A 16912-nucleotide genomic window follows, 5' to 3' on the forward strand; every position below is an offset into this window, starting at 1 on the left:
TAAAACGTAAAAAAAAAAAGAATGTGCGGGAACTCTATCTGACAATTTCAACAACAACAACAACAACAAAAATGCTCACAGGGACACCTTTAGGAAAATTTTAACGTAAAGTAAAAAAAGCCACCCTCAATATCTATAATGGAGGGTCTACTTGAACGGCGTGCTCTTGTTCGCCCATTCATTTATTGGTGTCCCTTCTTTCACGTAATTTAACCATTCTTGAAGAACATGACAGCTTGCCGATAACGCTGTCTCTTAGGGCACCAACGTAGGCGCACGCACCCCCCCCCCCCTTTCCTCGCCCAAAGATACATTCTGAACGAAATACATCGCCTTTGAGCTGCAGGTGTAAGACATATACGGATCAAGCTACATCATTCAGTCACATGTAAACGAAAAGTATTTTTCTTAAATATTCTTTTGGGGCTGCAACAGATCGAGATGCTCGTCGGCGACAGAGAAAACACCGATGAACCGGCAGGCTGAAGCAGAAGGCTCGGCCATAAAAAAGAAACTACGCACAAATCAATCAGCACCCGCGTAAATGGGGGCCCGGACGTGGCAGTAGCGCTGGCCGCTGCGACACCTGTCAGAGTGACGATGGGAACGAGGTGCTGCTCACGTATACGCTGTGTGTCACGCACCCCGTGGAAGCGTGCGCGCCTATACTTAACCGCAGGCACTCAAGCAAGAAAAACAAAGCAAGCGAAAGGAAGGCTTCTTCGCGCATGGTCGTTCACCCTGAATGCCCACGGCGCCTGCCGGCGACGGGAGCTGCTTGCTCAAGCAGGCGCAAGAAGCGTCGCTTCTCAAAGACCGGCAGCTATGCTTTGCTGCAGCCTGCCCGCCCTGAATGCCCGATTGCACTTAATCCTCGGTTCACCTTATTGCACGCCTTGGTAGTGATAGATGACAAACTACGAGGCCTCCACGTGCAAGTCTTCCACAGTTAACCAGAGTGAGTTCGAGCCATCTGCACAGATAGGTTATATTTGGGGCGAGACAAGACCGCGGTAGTAGGCTCCATGTCCTTAAATTTTTTTTATTGTGTCCGCATTTCTATTACTAACACTAATTAATTGCTACGTTTCTCTTTTATTGCTTTTAATTGAGTGTACGTAGTTTCCCACACCTGATTTCGGCTGCAAGACTATAGTTAGCAAGCTGGGCCTGATGAACATATTCGTCCTCAGAAACCAGAACAAGAAGACATGCATAATTTCGCCTGTTTATCGCAGCACACACAGGATGTCCTATCTTTCCACGCGTAAAGCCGCCTTTGCAACCTTACCAGGTTTAATTAAAGCCGTGTGGTATGCGAAACAGTCCGACTGCGCGAGCTTGTTTTGCCTTTTTCTTTTTTTTTTTGTAATGAGGGGTTAAGTATAACAGCTGAAGGGTCGATCGAAAGGCAGTTGTAACACATGGAGACCATGCAGTTGTCCCAAGTCTGGGCAGGCCATTTAAATAAACGTACATAATAACGACAAAATGTATGCAGCTTTTTAGGATTTATTCAAGGTTGATTCCTTTCCACGTGCAAGGAACGATACAAACAACGCGTTCGGAATGAGCCAACGATAGTAGAGAGCCGAGACGAAATCGCAGAGAAAGTAAATGATGCAGCATTTTGTATCTTTACATTTCAAGTATATCGATCAACTTCACTCATACATCAATGCTCGTGGCACACTCATACAGTATATTATGTATATATATATATATATATATATATATATATATATATATATATATATATATATATATCCGCAAGAATGCGTTCATTATTGGGGCTGTTTGCTTGCTTTTCTCATGCGTTACTGAAGAAAGAAAGCTTCTTGCATGTCGGTGCCCTGCAGCATTGTTCAAAAACCTTTCTTCGCAGCAGTTACAAAACCGTATGCAATTCCACCAATGAAAAAACAAAGATTTCAGTTGATTGATTGATTGATTGATTCATTGATTGATTGATTGATTGATTGATTGATTGATTGATTGATTGATTGATTGATTGATTGATTGATTGATTTCTGAAGTTTCACGAACCAAGACCACGATTTGATTATGAGGTGTGCCCTATTGGGAGACTCCGGATTAATTTTTGACCGCCAGAGGATCCTTACGGTGCCCCCAATGCACGAGACGCGGACGATTTTCGCATTTGGCCCAAGTCGAAATGCGGCAGCCGCAGTCGGGATTTGATGCCGCGACCTCGTGCTTAGCAGCGCAACACCATAGCCGACAAGCGAGCACGGCGGGTCAAAGATATAAGTAATCCGCTGCATCAACGCCTGCAACGCGCTGTATAATGCATCACCTATCTATATCGCTGACCAATGACCCCTATAAACAAACTCTTACTCCTTACCTTTCCGACATTTAGCGGTACATTTCAGCCTACAGAGAAAATACATGGTCATGCTTGTAACATACAAGGGGTATCAGTGAACACTTTCGTAATTTTTGAAGGTTGCCTGTGACAGATAGCTTAATTCTAGTTGATGAACCAGTACACTCGATGTGGCGGACACTACTTACACAACAAATTGATATGCAAAATCAACTTATTAACAATGGTTCACTAATTAACGTTCATCCAATAATGGCTCATTGCAATTTCCAAATTCTAGCAGTGGACTTCGCAAGGCCGATCCACTTGGAACGAATTCTCAGGACGACACCAGTTTCGAGATATAAATTCCCGAGCTTTGCGGAGAAATGCATTGGCGTTCCAGTTACTTGTGGGCTTCAGCACATAAAACGACGTTTTGCTAACAAATTAAATGGGACGCCAATTCATTTCTTCGCAAAGTTCGGGAATTTATGTCTCGAAACTGGCGCAATCTTGAAAATTCGTGCAAAATGGATCCGCCATGCGAACTCCACGGCTAGAATTTGCAAATTACAACGTGGGATATAATGTAATCAGTTAAGAAACTTAATCAGTGTGAAACACCCTGTAAATTCCGTTGAATTCTCTTCGCTTTTCTAATGAATAAAAAACTCGGTCGCATAACAGCACTGCACCGCCCTGACGGAATTATCTTTCTAATCGGAGTCATCGGAAGCTGTAGCATATACACAACAAAGTTAATCCAGTTAAAAGCGACTACTGAAAAAAAAGAAGCCTTTTTTTTACGTGAGGGGTTTCTCCACCTCCATTGTTTCGTAAGTTCATTGTTCGGTGACCAATGCATTCAGACAGTACCATCGAACGGTGCCGCTAAAATCATATGCAGAATTTTTTATATTGCTCTCATGGCACTGGGTAAATGTGATTTACGCCGTATATAAAAAAAGTAACATTTATTCAACAAGCCACCTATTTCTTTTTTTTTCAGCCAGAGTATCTGAATCATTCTGTGTGCTTTTAGTGGAATTTAGATATTAGCAAATATGATAACCTCCTTATGAGGCAAAAATAATAAATTGCATGGCTCTTCTGAAAAGCTGGCGTTAGAGTATAGAAGAATGTTAGGAGCGGCCATATGAAAAGCACTTTCCGCCTTTTTGTCTCCTAGTGTGAGAGACATGACGGGTGATTTGCATCTGTAAGGATCCTTCGGGAGTTTCGTGAAAGAGTGCTCCGGAACCTCTTTTCAATGATCCAAAGTCTGCTGCCCGGTGATTTAATTTGTCTGGAAAGTGCTTTCCCCGTTTTTCAGAGGGAATTAAACTGACTGCTCAGAAAACGGCATTCGGTTCGTAAAGCTTTACTTCGTACTAGGATCGCACTTTTCCTTTTTCTCATTTTTGCAGTGAAAACGTTTTGTTGGCTATGCAGCTTTGCGGCTGACCAAATTTAATGCTCCCCCCAAAGCGCGCGAAGCACCGTCTTTCATCAGTAAAAGTTTAGCGCCCGCACATTCAGCTTATTCGGTTAACGCCGCTGTCGTGAAAAGGGATGCGAGCATCAGGACGGCCGCATACAATGATTGGCACCAAAGCCGTGCCTCAATTCGGGCTGTTTATTTGCTCAACTACGGCGCGAATAACACGGAAGTTATATTCCAATTTCCCTAAGAATCTTATTGTGTACTTCGTCATTTGCTGGAGCAAACGCTTTCATGGGCAGACCACCTTTTATTCTCGCTTTGCGCAGACTGCCATGGTTAATGTGTCATTACGTTCCAGTTAGAAACGGCTTGCATCTGCATCAGTTATATCATTATCACGCCTCTACGCATATATTTCTAAGCCTAATATGTTCAATTATCTGTAGCGGGAGACGGTGACATCGTTTAGCAGGAAATTGGAGATTGCTGGCGAGCATCTGCGAATGTTTACCCCAATAGACACAGCGCTCAATAATAAGACGTGCGCATTATGCATATATGTTGCTAACTATAATGTCACTACTTTGAATTATATGCGAAACAGCCTACATGAACTCTTATTTGACGCGGGTGCACATGAATTGCTGCTTGTGTTTTAATTTCTTTTACTCTTGTTCGTACTTATTTTTTCGTAGACACTATGTTTGTGTGCTTATGAGATGTGCACGCGCAATTCTCAACTCTTTATTGGGGAGAGCGGGCACTAATGTAGCCTACCTTTCCATTGATGTGCACTCGTTAAAAATCAAAAATGAAAGTGCAACTTTTGCGAGCCCTTCAACGAGAACCTTTTTCTTCTGCGACAAGCACGTAGACGAAACGCGTAATTTTCGGATGCCTATTAACATCAGTAGGATAAACGCAGATACGATCTGCCTGCTTCAGAGTCGCTCAACCAATGATAACATATCATATACGTATTATGCAGATCTATTCGTTATCCGTTCTCCGTTGCGTTACGTAATTTTGTGTAGTTCCGCTGGTACAGTCATTCCCAGAACAGAACCTGTGAGCACGTTCACAGACTCGTTTCAGCACTTCCACTCGTTTCCGGAACTGAGACTGTGTGTTCGTGTTTTCTGACACTGTCTTCCACGAATTCCTCAACTCGTGTGCTGAACTTGGCTTGTGTTAGCGCACTTAGAGAGGCCTTCAATGTTCGTTTTTTTAAAAATACATTTGCGATGAAACATAGCAGTAGCCCGCGCCACGTAAATGCGTCAACCGGCCCTTTAAACCTTTTGTCATACAAATTGACAAACACGAAAACACAGCGCATGTGTTTCCCGCTTGACTTAACGACTCTGCAAGTGAAATCAGAAACGTTGAAACGCCGCAAACCAAACGCACAGATTTATAACAAGCAGCTGAGATGGGAGTCCGATTCGCCCATGCTTGGGCTATGCCCCTTCTTGTAACTTATTTTATATATCGGAGAACCACAAACCAAATAACGACAGAAATAAATAAAAAAATGTGAAAATCTAAAGACGCAGTCGCGGAGAGAAATGATACAGGAGAAAGAACACACGCAGTCAAATCTCGCGAAAGGAAAGTTCGATGTATACTTTTCTCGCGCTATCATTGATTAACCACTTATCGCTCGATAACGCGACGGTATACCGCTGAGCGCGTATATCAGCCCTCATCGATTAGGTGGTGCCGTATGCCGCTTTTCTCTTTACCCTTCTGTCAAAGCTAATCGTCTGTACTGCGCTGTTTCAATCGGTTCAGCTTGCTGATGATTTTTCGCAGGCTTCCCTTCTGTTCATTGTAATATATTCACCGATGCCTCTAATGTTTTTATCAATATTACACATACAACCTAGCTCTCTCCGTCTTTTCCTTTTCTTTTTTTTTCCTGCTATCGATTTTGGCACTCGTTATGCCTTTGTTCCTATAGTATACACAACAGGGTCGTGGTAAAACGAAAACATTCTTCACGCTCGACTTCAGTCCTTTCTCCTCAACCACTACTCAATTAAGACCGGCCAATCCCAGCTGAGACGTGTAGGCGGAGTGCCGCCACGACCACTGTTAAAGTATGGCAAGGAATAACGGTGGAATAGAATCGTCGCATCATTCCGGCCTCAAGGTTGCAATACTTACCTAGATTCGACACGTAGAAAGGCACACAGCTAAATTTTACTTCCTGTCATTTTTCCTAAGCGCTATGTTTACAATTTTTAGACACCCCTTTATATAAGCGACAGGTTCCTTTGCCATAAGATAGTTATCAGAATTGAACGCAGCTACTTTGCCCGCGTATTGACAACAGAGCATCTCGCATTGCATTCATTTCCGCAGAATACTCGCCGTATTAACTAGTCACTAATAATTGTTACTTGGCGCATGCTGCGTAGCTGCTCAGTTCTAAAATAATTTTAAGGAAACAGTAAAGAAAACTATACCGAAGAGCACCTTCTTATTATTATTGCCCATTTGTATGCTCCTAAGCTCGCGGGTGACGTTGCGCCTGCAGTTGAAAACACCTTCCAAATCCGTCGCCATAACAACGAGTGGCGCTGGCTAACAGTCCCGTGGCTAATCTTGTACACATATACAAACACCCAAAAAAGACTGACGTGCGTACGGCTGCACGGGAGCTGAATGTTAAAGCACAGTAGGTGTGAAGCGGAAGAAATGTAAAGCTGGTTCCTATTGGCGCCAAGTTGTCTTAATTACGTCCACCTTAACTTGAATTTACCTTATTACTTCTTCGTTTCAATTTAAGAAGTACAGCACATTTTTTTGCCTGGCTAAATTTTGCCTGGATTGTAACTTTAAAAAATGAGCCCTTAGGTCCAGTTTATTCTCGCCTCTTCCCCAATTGTGAGTCTAAGATACTCGGGTCGGCGACATCTGACGCTGACGTGAAAGGCTATCCGTGCGCTGTCGCAGTTCTTGAAGTGAGCCGGCCTTAGTGACGGATTATCTCCATCAGGCACTACATCATCCCACGTGCAAACACAGTGTTCACTCTCTCCTTTTCCTCCTATTACCCTTTAATTTACCCTCAACGTAGGGTAGCAAACCAAACGCTCATCTGGTTAACCTCCCTGCCTTTCCTCTCCTTGATCTTTTTCCTCTCTCTCTCTCTCTCTCTCTCTCTCTCATCCCTTTGATTGCAAATTGGCTTGAATATCACTTCGTAAAGCGTAAAATGTGTCCGCTGCACTGCTTGAACAAAAAGTTAGCAGTTTCAGCCGAAGAGAGAAGCATCGATAGCGACAGCAAGGTTTAGTGTTACCGTGGAGTTACTATAACCAACTCTAGAGCAAAACTTGACGCAAAGCGCAAATAAAAACACACGAGGACACCAGAAGGCAACGAAGACACAGCGCTACTAATAAATGAATTTTTCTTGGACGTGGTTACGACATATATACCCCCGTACAACGGGAAGAAAAAGCCACTGTCGCACATAGATTTCATTCCGACAAAATCATCCACCATAGGCCGCTACCGCGATAGGAACATGATTTCTTTTTTTTTTTCGCAGCGACACAGATGGACAACTTGCAGACTTATTGTTTCTAATCGTTTTGAATGCCTCGACGATCTCCCTAGTAACCTGATCTGGGTTCCTAGATATCACTTCAGATTTGTCAAACAAGGGTTTACTACCCCAACGCCAGCAGTGTGTGGCTAGATGACTACTCGTTACCAGACTATTAACATTGTTCGAGTGCTCCCGTAAGCGATCACTGAGGCACCTTCTCACTTGACAAAATATACAGCACACCTCACAGTAAGCTCACCAGGCCTCAAGCCCTCAGGTTCAGAATGCTTCAAACAAACACGTACAACACGCAGAACAGACTACATCACTACATGCCTGACCTACACAAAACATCATACTGCGAAAATTGCTATAGCACACTAGACGTACATCACTTGCTCTGGCCGTGTGGTCGAACCCACGTAAACAAGGATCAAGACTCCGCCAGGCTACAAGAAGCATTACGCAGCACGGACCTGGCGGAGCAGCTTTGGGCCGTGCAGTGAGCCCACGATGCGGCCAGGGAGTTACAACTCCCGGTCCCAACGTGGGAGTATCCCGCTCTATGGGACTTTGCGCCCGATAGCTCGCAGGATGTAAAGTTATTCCATCCATCCATCCATTCCCGTCTGACCAATGCATTCCTTCCCGCAGTCTAAAGGAATGCGGTACACCACTCTTTCGACGCACGAAACAAACGCTTCTCGGTGTTTTTATTTGGTGGCGCCTACATGGCGCCTCTTTGTAGTATTGTTAATTTTCGCGCACAAACCAAACAACTTCAAAGGGGCAGAGAAGACGACATCAACGCCAACGAAATTCTCAATTTTCTTCATACTATGGCTAGCTTGATGCAAGCACGGCATGACAACCACTTTTCTGCTTCTGCTCTGTTGGGCAGTGGAATCCGGGTGATCCCGTTTTCTTAACATGATGTCAGCCACCGCTGTCAGAATTTGCAAAAGGGTAGACAGCTGTGCTTAGGCGCGAAACCTGGTTTTCGAAGCTTCTGTGTGCCAGGTGATGGCAGCATTTTGGAAGAGCATTTTTGAAACAAAGTTAAATGATGCCCCGCTTACCTAGTTTGGAATGCGCTGATGAAAATTGTAGAATGGCTTCCTTCCCTCGGGGCCCGTAGCACCAGCACGCATGACTGTGAGAAAACAAACGTAAGATCTAAAAATCTTATGGAACTATTAGCAGGCTCTTTACATAGCAAAATAAGAGGTTGGAGGCACTCGAGAAAAATTGAACAAATAGCAGACGTGGCAGATGCCAAGAATTCAGTGTCATATTGTAAAAATACTATAGATAGTCATCGGCAAACCTAAAAATTTTTGCAACCTCTGATCTTTTCAGACTGTATAGAGCACAGAATCCTATCATAATCAGCGAAAAATAGCTCTCTTCGTAGAGGCGCGAGGAAAGATCCAATGCATGGGCCTTCTCTATGTAAAAAACATTGAGTCACTCCAAGCAGCGAACGTCGAAGACAAGTAAAAATATTAAACTTCTAAAAACTGGTTAGCGGTTTGACCGACTTCATTCTGCAAGCCCACTATGCCGCGGTTGTCAGTGGCGTCTTCCACGCATTGAAGTAGCTCCTTTTGAGTTAATGAGTAAAACAAATCTTTAATGTCTAAGAAGGCAGAGAATCTCACGTGAGTGGTTGTCTTCTGAAAATTCAAACATAAAACCTTAAAAATTAAATAAGTGCAATAACTTTTACGTTTATCGTCCAAAAAGTCCTCATTTCGTTTTAACCCAAGAGAGAGAGAGAGAAAGCAAGGGTAGCGAAGGCAGGGAGGTCAACCAGAACAGCATCCGGTTTGCTACCCTACACTGGGGGTGGGGGAAAGGGGAATAGAAAGAGGAAGAAAGGGAGAGAGTCAGCACTGAGTACATGTGGGAGGGACACCTTACACAATGACACTATAAGCGGTCTCTTAAGCCCGTGCACTTTAAGTACCGCACTAGTGCACGAATCGCTTTTCGAGCCAGTGACGGTTGTGGCCACGGTCCGAGTATCTTTGACTCGGTGAATGGTCTCGAGTCTAGTCTGTGTAAAGTTGCCCGCAGAGGGAGGCGGTGGACATCGTAGCGAGGGCAGGTACACAATACGTGCTCGATGGACTCCTCGCACCCGCAGGAGTCGCACATCGGGCTCTCGGCCATTCCCATACGGTAGGAGTATGCGTTCGTGAACGCCACTCCCAACCACAAGCGACACAACAAGGTTGCTTCGCCGCGGGAAAGGCTAGGTGGCAGTTGTAGCCGTAGCGTGGGGTCCAGTTGACGTAATCTGCAATTGAAGCCACTTGATGTCCAGAGATCTTGGGACTTCTTGCGCGCAAGTAGGCGAAGTTCTCTGGCAGCGTCCGACCTCGCCAAAGGTGTTGGATGCGTCTTGGTATCCTCGTCGGCACACCGGGCAGCCTTGTCAGCTAGGTTGTTGCCGACGATGCCACAGTGAGCAGGAATCCACTGAAATACAATGTGGTGTCCTCTTTCCAGAGCATGGTGGTGCAGTTCCCTGATTTCAGATGTCATTTGCTCGTAAGTTCTGTGACGTAACGCGGACTTGATGCTATGAAGGGCTGCCTTGGAGTCACAAAATACGACCCACTTCTCTGTTGGCTCTTCGGTGATGTACATCATAGCGGCATGGAGAGGTGCAAGTTCTGCCGATGTAGATGTAGTCGTGTGCGACAGTTTGAATTTAACTGTAACGTTCTTGGCTGGAACGACGAATGCGGCAGTTGAGCTGGTAGGTGAGGTTGAACCATCGGTATATATGTGTATGCGGTCATGATACGTCTGGTGCAGTAATAGGAGTGTAAGTTGCTTCAGAGCCGGCGATGGATGATTGGACTTTTTTGTAATTCCAGGAATATCAAAATTCACTTGAGGCTGTCGCAGGCACCACAGGGGGGAGGAAGGCTTCGCCGCCGGTGTAAAACTTGCTGGTATGTACTCTTGATGAGCGTTAATCATTCGTGAAAAGGTCGCTTGAGGTCTCTCGGCTGGTAGGGAGGCCAAATGGTGGTCGGGGATCCTTGACAGATGGCGAATGTGCGCTCTGAGAGAGTCGACAGCTACATGTGTCTGGATTGTATGGTCTCCTGCGATGGCAATTGTTGCTGCTGTTGACGTGCACCGAGGCAGCCCCAAACACGTGCGTAGGGCTTGACCTTGTATGCTCTCCAAGGTGCGAAAGTTCGTCTTGCATGCATTGGACAACACTGGTAGGCTGTAACGTAGGAGTCCGAGAAACAGAACCCTGTACAGCTGCAACATAGAATGGACTGGTGTACCCCAGTTCTTCCCGCATAGAAATTTGAAGACTTGAGCAATGGCGACTAGCTTCTTCTTCAGATAGACGCAGTGAGGGCTCCACGAGAGGCTGCGGTCAATGATGACGCCCAGAAACCGATGTGTCTTAACATAGAATACAGCTTGAACATTGATGGTAACAGGATACGATGACATTTGTTTCCGCGTAAAACCAAGTAATGCGCACTTCTCAGTAGACACACTGAAGCCTTGTTCTCGGAGATAAGAAGCCGTCATGGTTGCCGCCCGCTGAAGCCTGGCTCTTAGCTGAGGGCGAGTCACCGCAGAGGCCCAGATGCAAATGTCGTCGGCGTATATTGAGACATGTACTGTCTGCGGTAGGTAATCCGCTAGTCCTACCAGGACGAGGTTGAACAAAATAGGGCTCAACACTCCACCTAGCGGCACACCACGGCAGATGTAATGGTCTGAAGTTGGGCCGTCTTCGGTCTGTAAGAAAAAACGCCTTTCAGTCAAATAGTCTTGAATCCATTGATACATCCGGCCACCAACTCCAACAGCCTCAAGTGAGTTTAGTATGGCCTCAAGGGTGACGTTATCATAGGCTCCTTTTACATCCAGAAAAAGTGCCGCAGACAGGCGCTTGAGGCTTTTTTGATTTTGGACCCATGTTACGATGTCAATGACGTTGTCTATGGACGTGCGACCCCGACGGAAGCCTGTCATGGCGTTCGGATAGATGTTGAATCGTTCTAGGTACCATTCCAATCGGGCAAGAATCATTCTTTCCATCACTTTGCCGACGCAGCTCGAAAGCGCAATCGGACGATATGATGTAATCTCAAGCGGTGACTTTCCAGGTTTCAGAATGGGGATCAAGCGGCTCGATTTCCATTGTTTAGGAACGGCGCCGTTCTGCCAAAACTCATTGTAGTAGTTGAGAAGCTCATCACGTGCCTCATGTCCAAGGTGGCATAGGGCAGCATACGTGATGCCATCAGGTCCTGGTGACGAAGAACGCCTGCAAGTCGCCAACGCAGCATCGAGCTCTTCGAGTGAAAATAGCACGTTGATTTCTGGTACACGTGCCTCAGGGATGTCATTCAATGCTGCGTCAGTAATGATGGCCACGGACCCAGCAATCCGTGCGCAGAACTCTTCAGCCAATTGAAGTTCCGAGCGAAGTTGGTAGAGGGCCAGAGCAGCGAAGGGCTTCCTTTGATGCGGAGATGAGCGAAGACCCCTAACCGTTCTCCATATGTGCGAGAGCGATTTTCGGGGATCAAGCGACTGACAGAATGTTTTCCATCGCTTATCTTCCAATTTATCCATGCGACGCTGGATTTTCTTTTGTATGCGCCGTGAAGCCCTCAGATCCAAGACGGACTTCGTGCGCCGATACCTCCTCTCCGCCTGTCGGCGTGTCGCACGCAGCCTATCCAGTTCCACGTCCAAGTCTGTTCGCCTTGTTGACCTTGTAAGCGAGCACATGGACGTTTTCAATGCCTCTGCGATTGTTTCTTCGAAAGTGTGTGAGACGCCTTCCCGACAAGTGTCATCCATATCCTTCTTAAATTTTGTCCAATCAACTGTACGCAACACAGTAGAGGAGCGTTGGTCAATTCCTCTAATCGTTATGTATGTTGGAATATGGTCGCTTCCATGTGTTTCTACGTCTGTAAACCATTGGACGCTCGAGGCAAAGCGCCGTGACACCAAAGTCAAGTCCAAGCAGCTACTGTAGGTCGTGCCTCGCAGAAATGTAGGGCTGCCGTCATTTACACAGCACAAATCATGGTCGGCAGCAAAGGAGGCAAGGCTCCTGCCTTTGGAGTCCATTTTAGTGCTTCCCCATAGCTGGTGATGCGCGTTGAAGTCACCTGTGATAACACAGGGACCATTGTTCATTAGTAATATTTTCTTGAGTCGTTCGCCGTCAAAGTGACCCGCTGGGGATATGTAGGCACCAATTAGTGTAAATGACACATTCTTCTTTTGGACATTTAGGCAGACATATTGGTTGTCGTCATGACGCTCTATTGCGTTAGCGACATATGTGAAGTCCGTGCGGATGTAGATGATCACTTTCGTGCTCGCACCGCGTGTGGACGAGTCGAAAGATTCATAACCGGACAGTCTAAGTGGAGCTGATGTATTCGGTTCGCAAATGACCAGTATGGGGAAGCGATTTGTGAAAATGAATTGGCGAAAGTCTGATATACGGGTCCTTAGACCCCTGGCATTCCATTGAAAGATCGACGCACTTTTAAGTTCAGTGCGGAAGGGGACTATTGGTCGAGCCATGGTGCTTAAACGATGCTAGCAAGCACTGGATTTAGTGCATCCAGTATTTGCAGAGCGCTTCGAGCTGCTGGTGTTTGCAGCTTGTTCAGTATAATGCGCATTGTATTAATTAGCGATTGCAGCATATCAGCCACCTGCCTGTCTTGGTCGCACACATCGCCGACAGTAGACATCGGGGGTTGTCCAGCGAAAATTTGCTGTGATTCTGTTGGTGAATGTTGTCGTTTTGGTAGAGCCGGCCAAGATTCGGCAGATGTGGCCTTCTCAGTGGACTTGCTCTTCGCGGTCCTTTCCACATTGTCTGGCCTAGGCGGTGGAGGAGGAGGTGGTGTTGTAGGAAGTGGCATGCGCCTTCCTTGAGAAGCCTGTCTTGAGGAACGCCGGTGACGTGAACGTCGCTTCCTGATTTTTTCGGCGGCTTCGCGATGAGATGAATGATCTCGAGCCATCTCTTTCAAGATGGCCATTTCCTTCTTAATATGTGGGCATTTCTTCGATGAAGCTTCATGTGATCCTCCGCAGTTTGAACACTTCACCACAGTCGCGCCACATTTATCTGCAGCGTGGGGCTCTCCGCAGCGGGGGCATGCTGCCTGATTTTCGCAGACGCTGCTCACGTGTCCCAGTTTCATGCATTTGCGGCACTGGAGAGGTTTCGCAATGAAAGGCCGCACTGCATGTCTGAAGTGTCCAACCTTGACATGCGAGGGTATATGTTTGCCCTTGAATGCTATTTTCACGCAGCGTGAACTGCCTAGCCGCTTAACATCAACGATGACCTCATCATTGGCTGGCTTGATAAGAATAGGCAAGTCGTTATTAAGGATGGCGACGTCTACGTCGTAGATAACGCCGGTGACTACGTCAGAGCCCAGAGGGATGTAAGAGCGCACCTGAATGCCATCGAGGTCCGTTACGCTGCGTAGAGTGGTCAAAGCAGCCGCATGCTGGACATCAACCGCCAGAAGATTTTTTCGGGTGTTCACTCGAATGTCCGATATTTCATTTGGCACCAAGGCTTCCAGTGACATCGACACAGATTGCCTGTTAAGTAGCTTCATGTTGACGTTGGGAAGCAGGGGCACAAAGATGATGGTATTGGCGTCCGGCCTCTGTGTCTGTCTCACTGTTTCCGTGCTTGACGATGAGGACGTCCTGGTGTTCCGTCGCTTCGCTCTGCGGCTCTGTACAAGCTGGAAGTCGTCATCGGAAGTGTCCTCACTGCTGAGAGAGTAGACATGGGTGTCCTCGCTGTCGGTGTCGCTCTGCTGACCGATCCGCTTCCTGGAGGCGGCCGCCGCTGACGCCGCCGTCGCCGGCAGACGTGCGGGGTCGTCCACTTCCATTGCGACTGAGCAGGGAGCGAAGACCAGCGGATGAACTTAGGTTTTCACAGAAATAACCCGGAGCTAGAAAGAACAGCGCTGTATCAAAAGACACTTCGTCGTCGTCTTTCTTAACCCAAGTATTCCAGTATAATGTAACCCAAGTATAATGTAACCCAAGTATAATGTAACCCAAGTATTCCAGTATAATGTAACGCGGATTGCGTCGGTTCTTTTCCAATTAAGCAACGATAATTATCGCTTTCTAATTTAATGTTGCTGCTCTATAACCGAGGTTCTTATTTTATTTTACGACAGTGATTGCCTAAACCGTATCTACTAATTTATTGCGCAAACCAGCCTTTGTAACGCCAGATACCGCATAGTTTTCACCGCTTTGCTCGTATAATTAAGTATACAGGTTTCACCCTCTAGATTGAGCCTAATTTTATTATTGGAACAACCATTCATCTTTATATATTCATCTCACTCGGCCAACCGTAAAAGTGCTATGAACTTTGGTGTATCATGCTGTCGGCTCATAAGGCATGTCGCTGTTTATATATATTCTTTTTCCTCACATTCGCTGCGAGTTTGAGAGCAGTTGTGGAGTGCCTTCTTTATTATTTTGCCCTTAAGGAATCTATACCGGACTCAAATCTTGCTGATTTGAAATTAAAGTTTACGCTCTCTTAAGGAATCTATACAAATACAAGTGCAGCCGCACGTTTCAGGAAGGCGCGGCTTTCAGTCATTAATTCTTAATAACCCCCCCCCCCCCCATGGCTTTATCATTAAAATGAAATCCTTCACCTTTCAGAACACAGCAGAAAAGTACAACAAGACTAAATTAATATCAAACGCCATTGGTGCCGGCGGATTTAGTTTAAAACATCTCTGTTACAAATTTAAGCGCATCGAGTGTTGTACGAATTTAATGCGTCGGTGATTGGTGCCATCAAATTTAGGTAGGGGTATTTGGCGCTGCCTCTTAGATTCACGATAAGCTAACTTATTCACGCTCATCAATTTCTGAGCGTTTTAACTTATTAATTGTTGCTCATTAGACATCCCGGTATTGCGCAAATACAGCAGTTTATTACTCCACTCGTATTGTGTGTAAATATTTTTATACACCAAATTTACCTGAAAAGTCATAAGCTGCCACTCCTCCGTTCCATTTATCCATCTTGTTGACCGTCACGGTGCACTTTCCCCTATTCAATTTTGTCCTTTCGTAGCAAGAACGCAAACATCTTTATTACACCTATTATAAGGCCTTCTTTCAACACAGCACTGTCGTAGATATCGATGAATGATTCGGATGGTTATATCAAAATCATGACCCAGGACCTGGAGTAGCATGTCAGGCGAACAGCCAGGCTAACATCTTCAGCATCTCATTAAAGCTTGTCTCTCTGTCTCCGATGGTACCGCCCTGTGACTCAAATAACAGATCTATAGCGTTTCCTATAAATAATTTTCCTAAATCCTAAGTGCAGGTCACCGTGCTGCACTTCAGTACCGCTGATGTTGGATATCGCCTGTATCACTGCCTAGGTAAAGAGGCAATGTGTTCAATGGGGCTGGTTGGTTCATCTTTAGAAAAAAAGCAGGAACAGCGCAACACAGAACGAGCGAGTGAAGCGAGTAAAGCGAGTAAAGAGCAATGACAGCGCTCTGTCCTGTGCTCTTTACTCGCTGGTGCTGTGTTGTGCTGTTCCTGTTTTTATTCTGTAGGTAAAGAGAAATTGCGAAATGCGCATGGCAGGAGCTAGCTTTGCACGTGTTTTTATTACGGCAACTATGTGAACACTTGTAACATCCAAAAACGCACGAACTGGACGCATAGCGGCTGGGTTAAGAAATGTATACGACGTAATTAGATGAGCAAACTGTTTTGAGAGGAAATACACTCTAGAATGGAAACAAAAAAGAACAGAGTGCTATAGTTTTGTTATTGAAAGACCCTATTAAACCTCATCGCAGTTCGACACAGGAACCTTGTCAGACAAAGAGAAAACACCGGGCTGTTGGCCACCCGTTGGCTACCCTACATTGGATGACGGGGAAATGGAGGAATGTGGTAAAAATGGCGAGAGAGGACAGTGTTTAGGGGTACAGGAGACAGGCGGACAACGACGTGGTTATTATACTGCTTCGCATATGGCACCTCAGCTCAGCTGACTCAAAGGCTGCTGGAAAGAGGAACCTTTCACAAGCAGTACACCTCTTCGAAAGAATCCCAGAGGGGCGCTAGTGAAACTCCATAGAGGGATGGAGGTATCGCTCACTTAGTGTATAGACGATACGGCGCGTTGAGTCACGACGCATTTGTTAATAATACATACAGCCTTACATCAGCGCGTAACCACTCTCCCGTTCTACGCGCTGCCTTCATGTCACGTTCACCACGTTCCCAAGCACTGTTTTCCATAACTGGAGGCGTGGCAGAAAATATCACGGGCATGAGACCTTTCTTAAGTCCGCACTCTCGTTGACACTGATGGATGATTCCTATGCCACGACCTGAGACTCACTTGTCCTACGCAGAACCTTCTGCTTTGCAAACTCTGTGGTCATTTGGGATGCGGTGCTTGCCGCCATAGAAGGAGTAAATAAAGCGTAAAAAGCGAACAGGGAACCTTCTA

At 45.9% G+C, this 16912-nt stretch overlaps 1 protein-coding gene across 8 annotated transcripts in view; it reads right to left on the reverse strand.

The window, feature by feature from the left end:
• The window catches only part of LOC135913959 (uncharacterized), a 614840-nt gene that overhangs the window by 505177 nt on the left and 92751 nt on the right, over positions 1-16912 (reverse strand). For all 8 annotated transcript variants that reach the window (XR_011514597.1, XR_011514596.1, XR_010568173.1 and 5 more), the window contains exon 3: positions 8418-8491. Coding sequence is in view for 3 of the 8 variants with exons in the window: in XM_070538862.1 (XP_070394963.1) it covers positions 8418-8491 (74 nt within the window). In the remaining 5 variants the exon portion in view is untranslated. The remainder of the gene's footprint in view (positions 1-8417; positions 8492-16912) is intronic.

Source organism: Dermacentor albipictus, chromosome 5 (genome assembly GCF_038994185.2).
Source record: "Dermacentor albipictus isolate Rhodes 1998 colony chromosome 5, USDA_Dalb.pri_finalv2, whole genome shotgun sequence".
NCBI lineage: Eukaryota > Metazoa > Arthropoda > Arachnida > Ixodida > Ixodidae > Dermacentor > Dermacentor albipictus.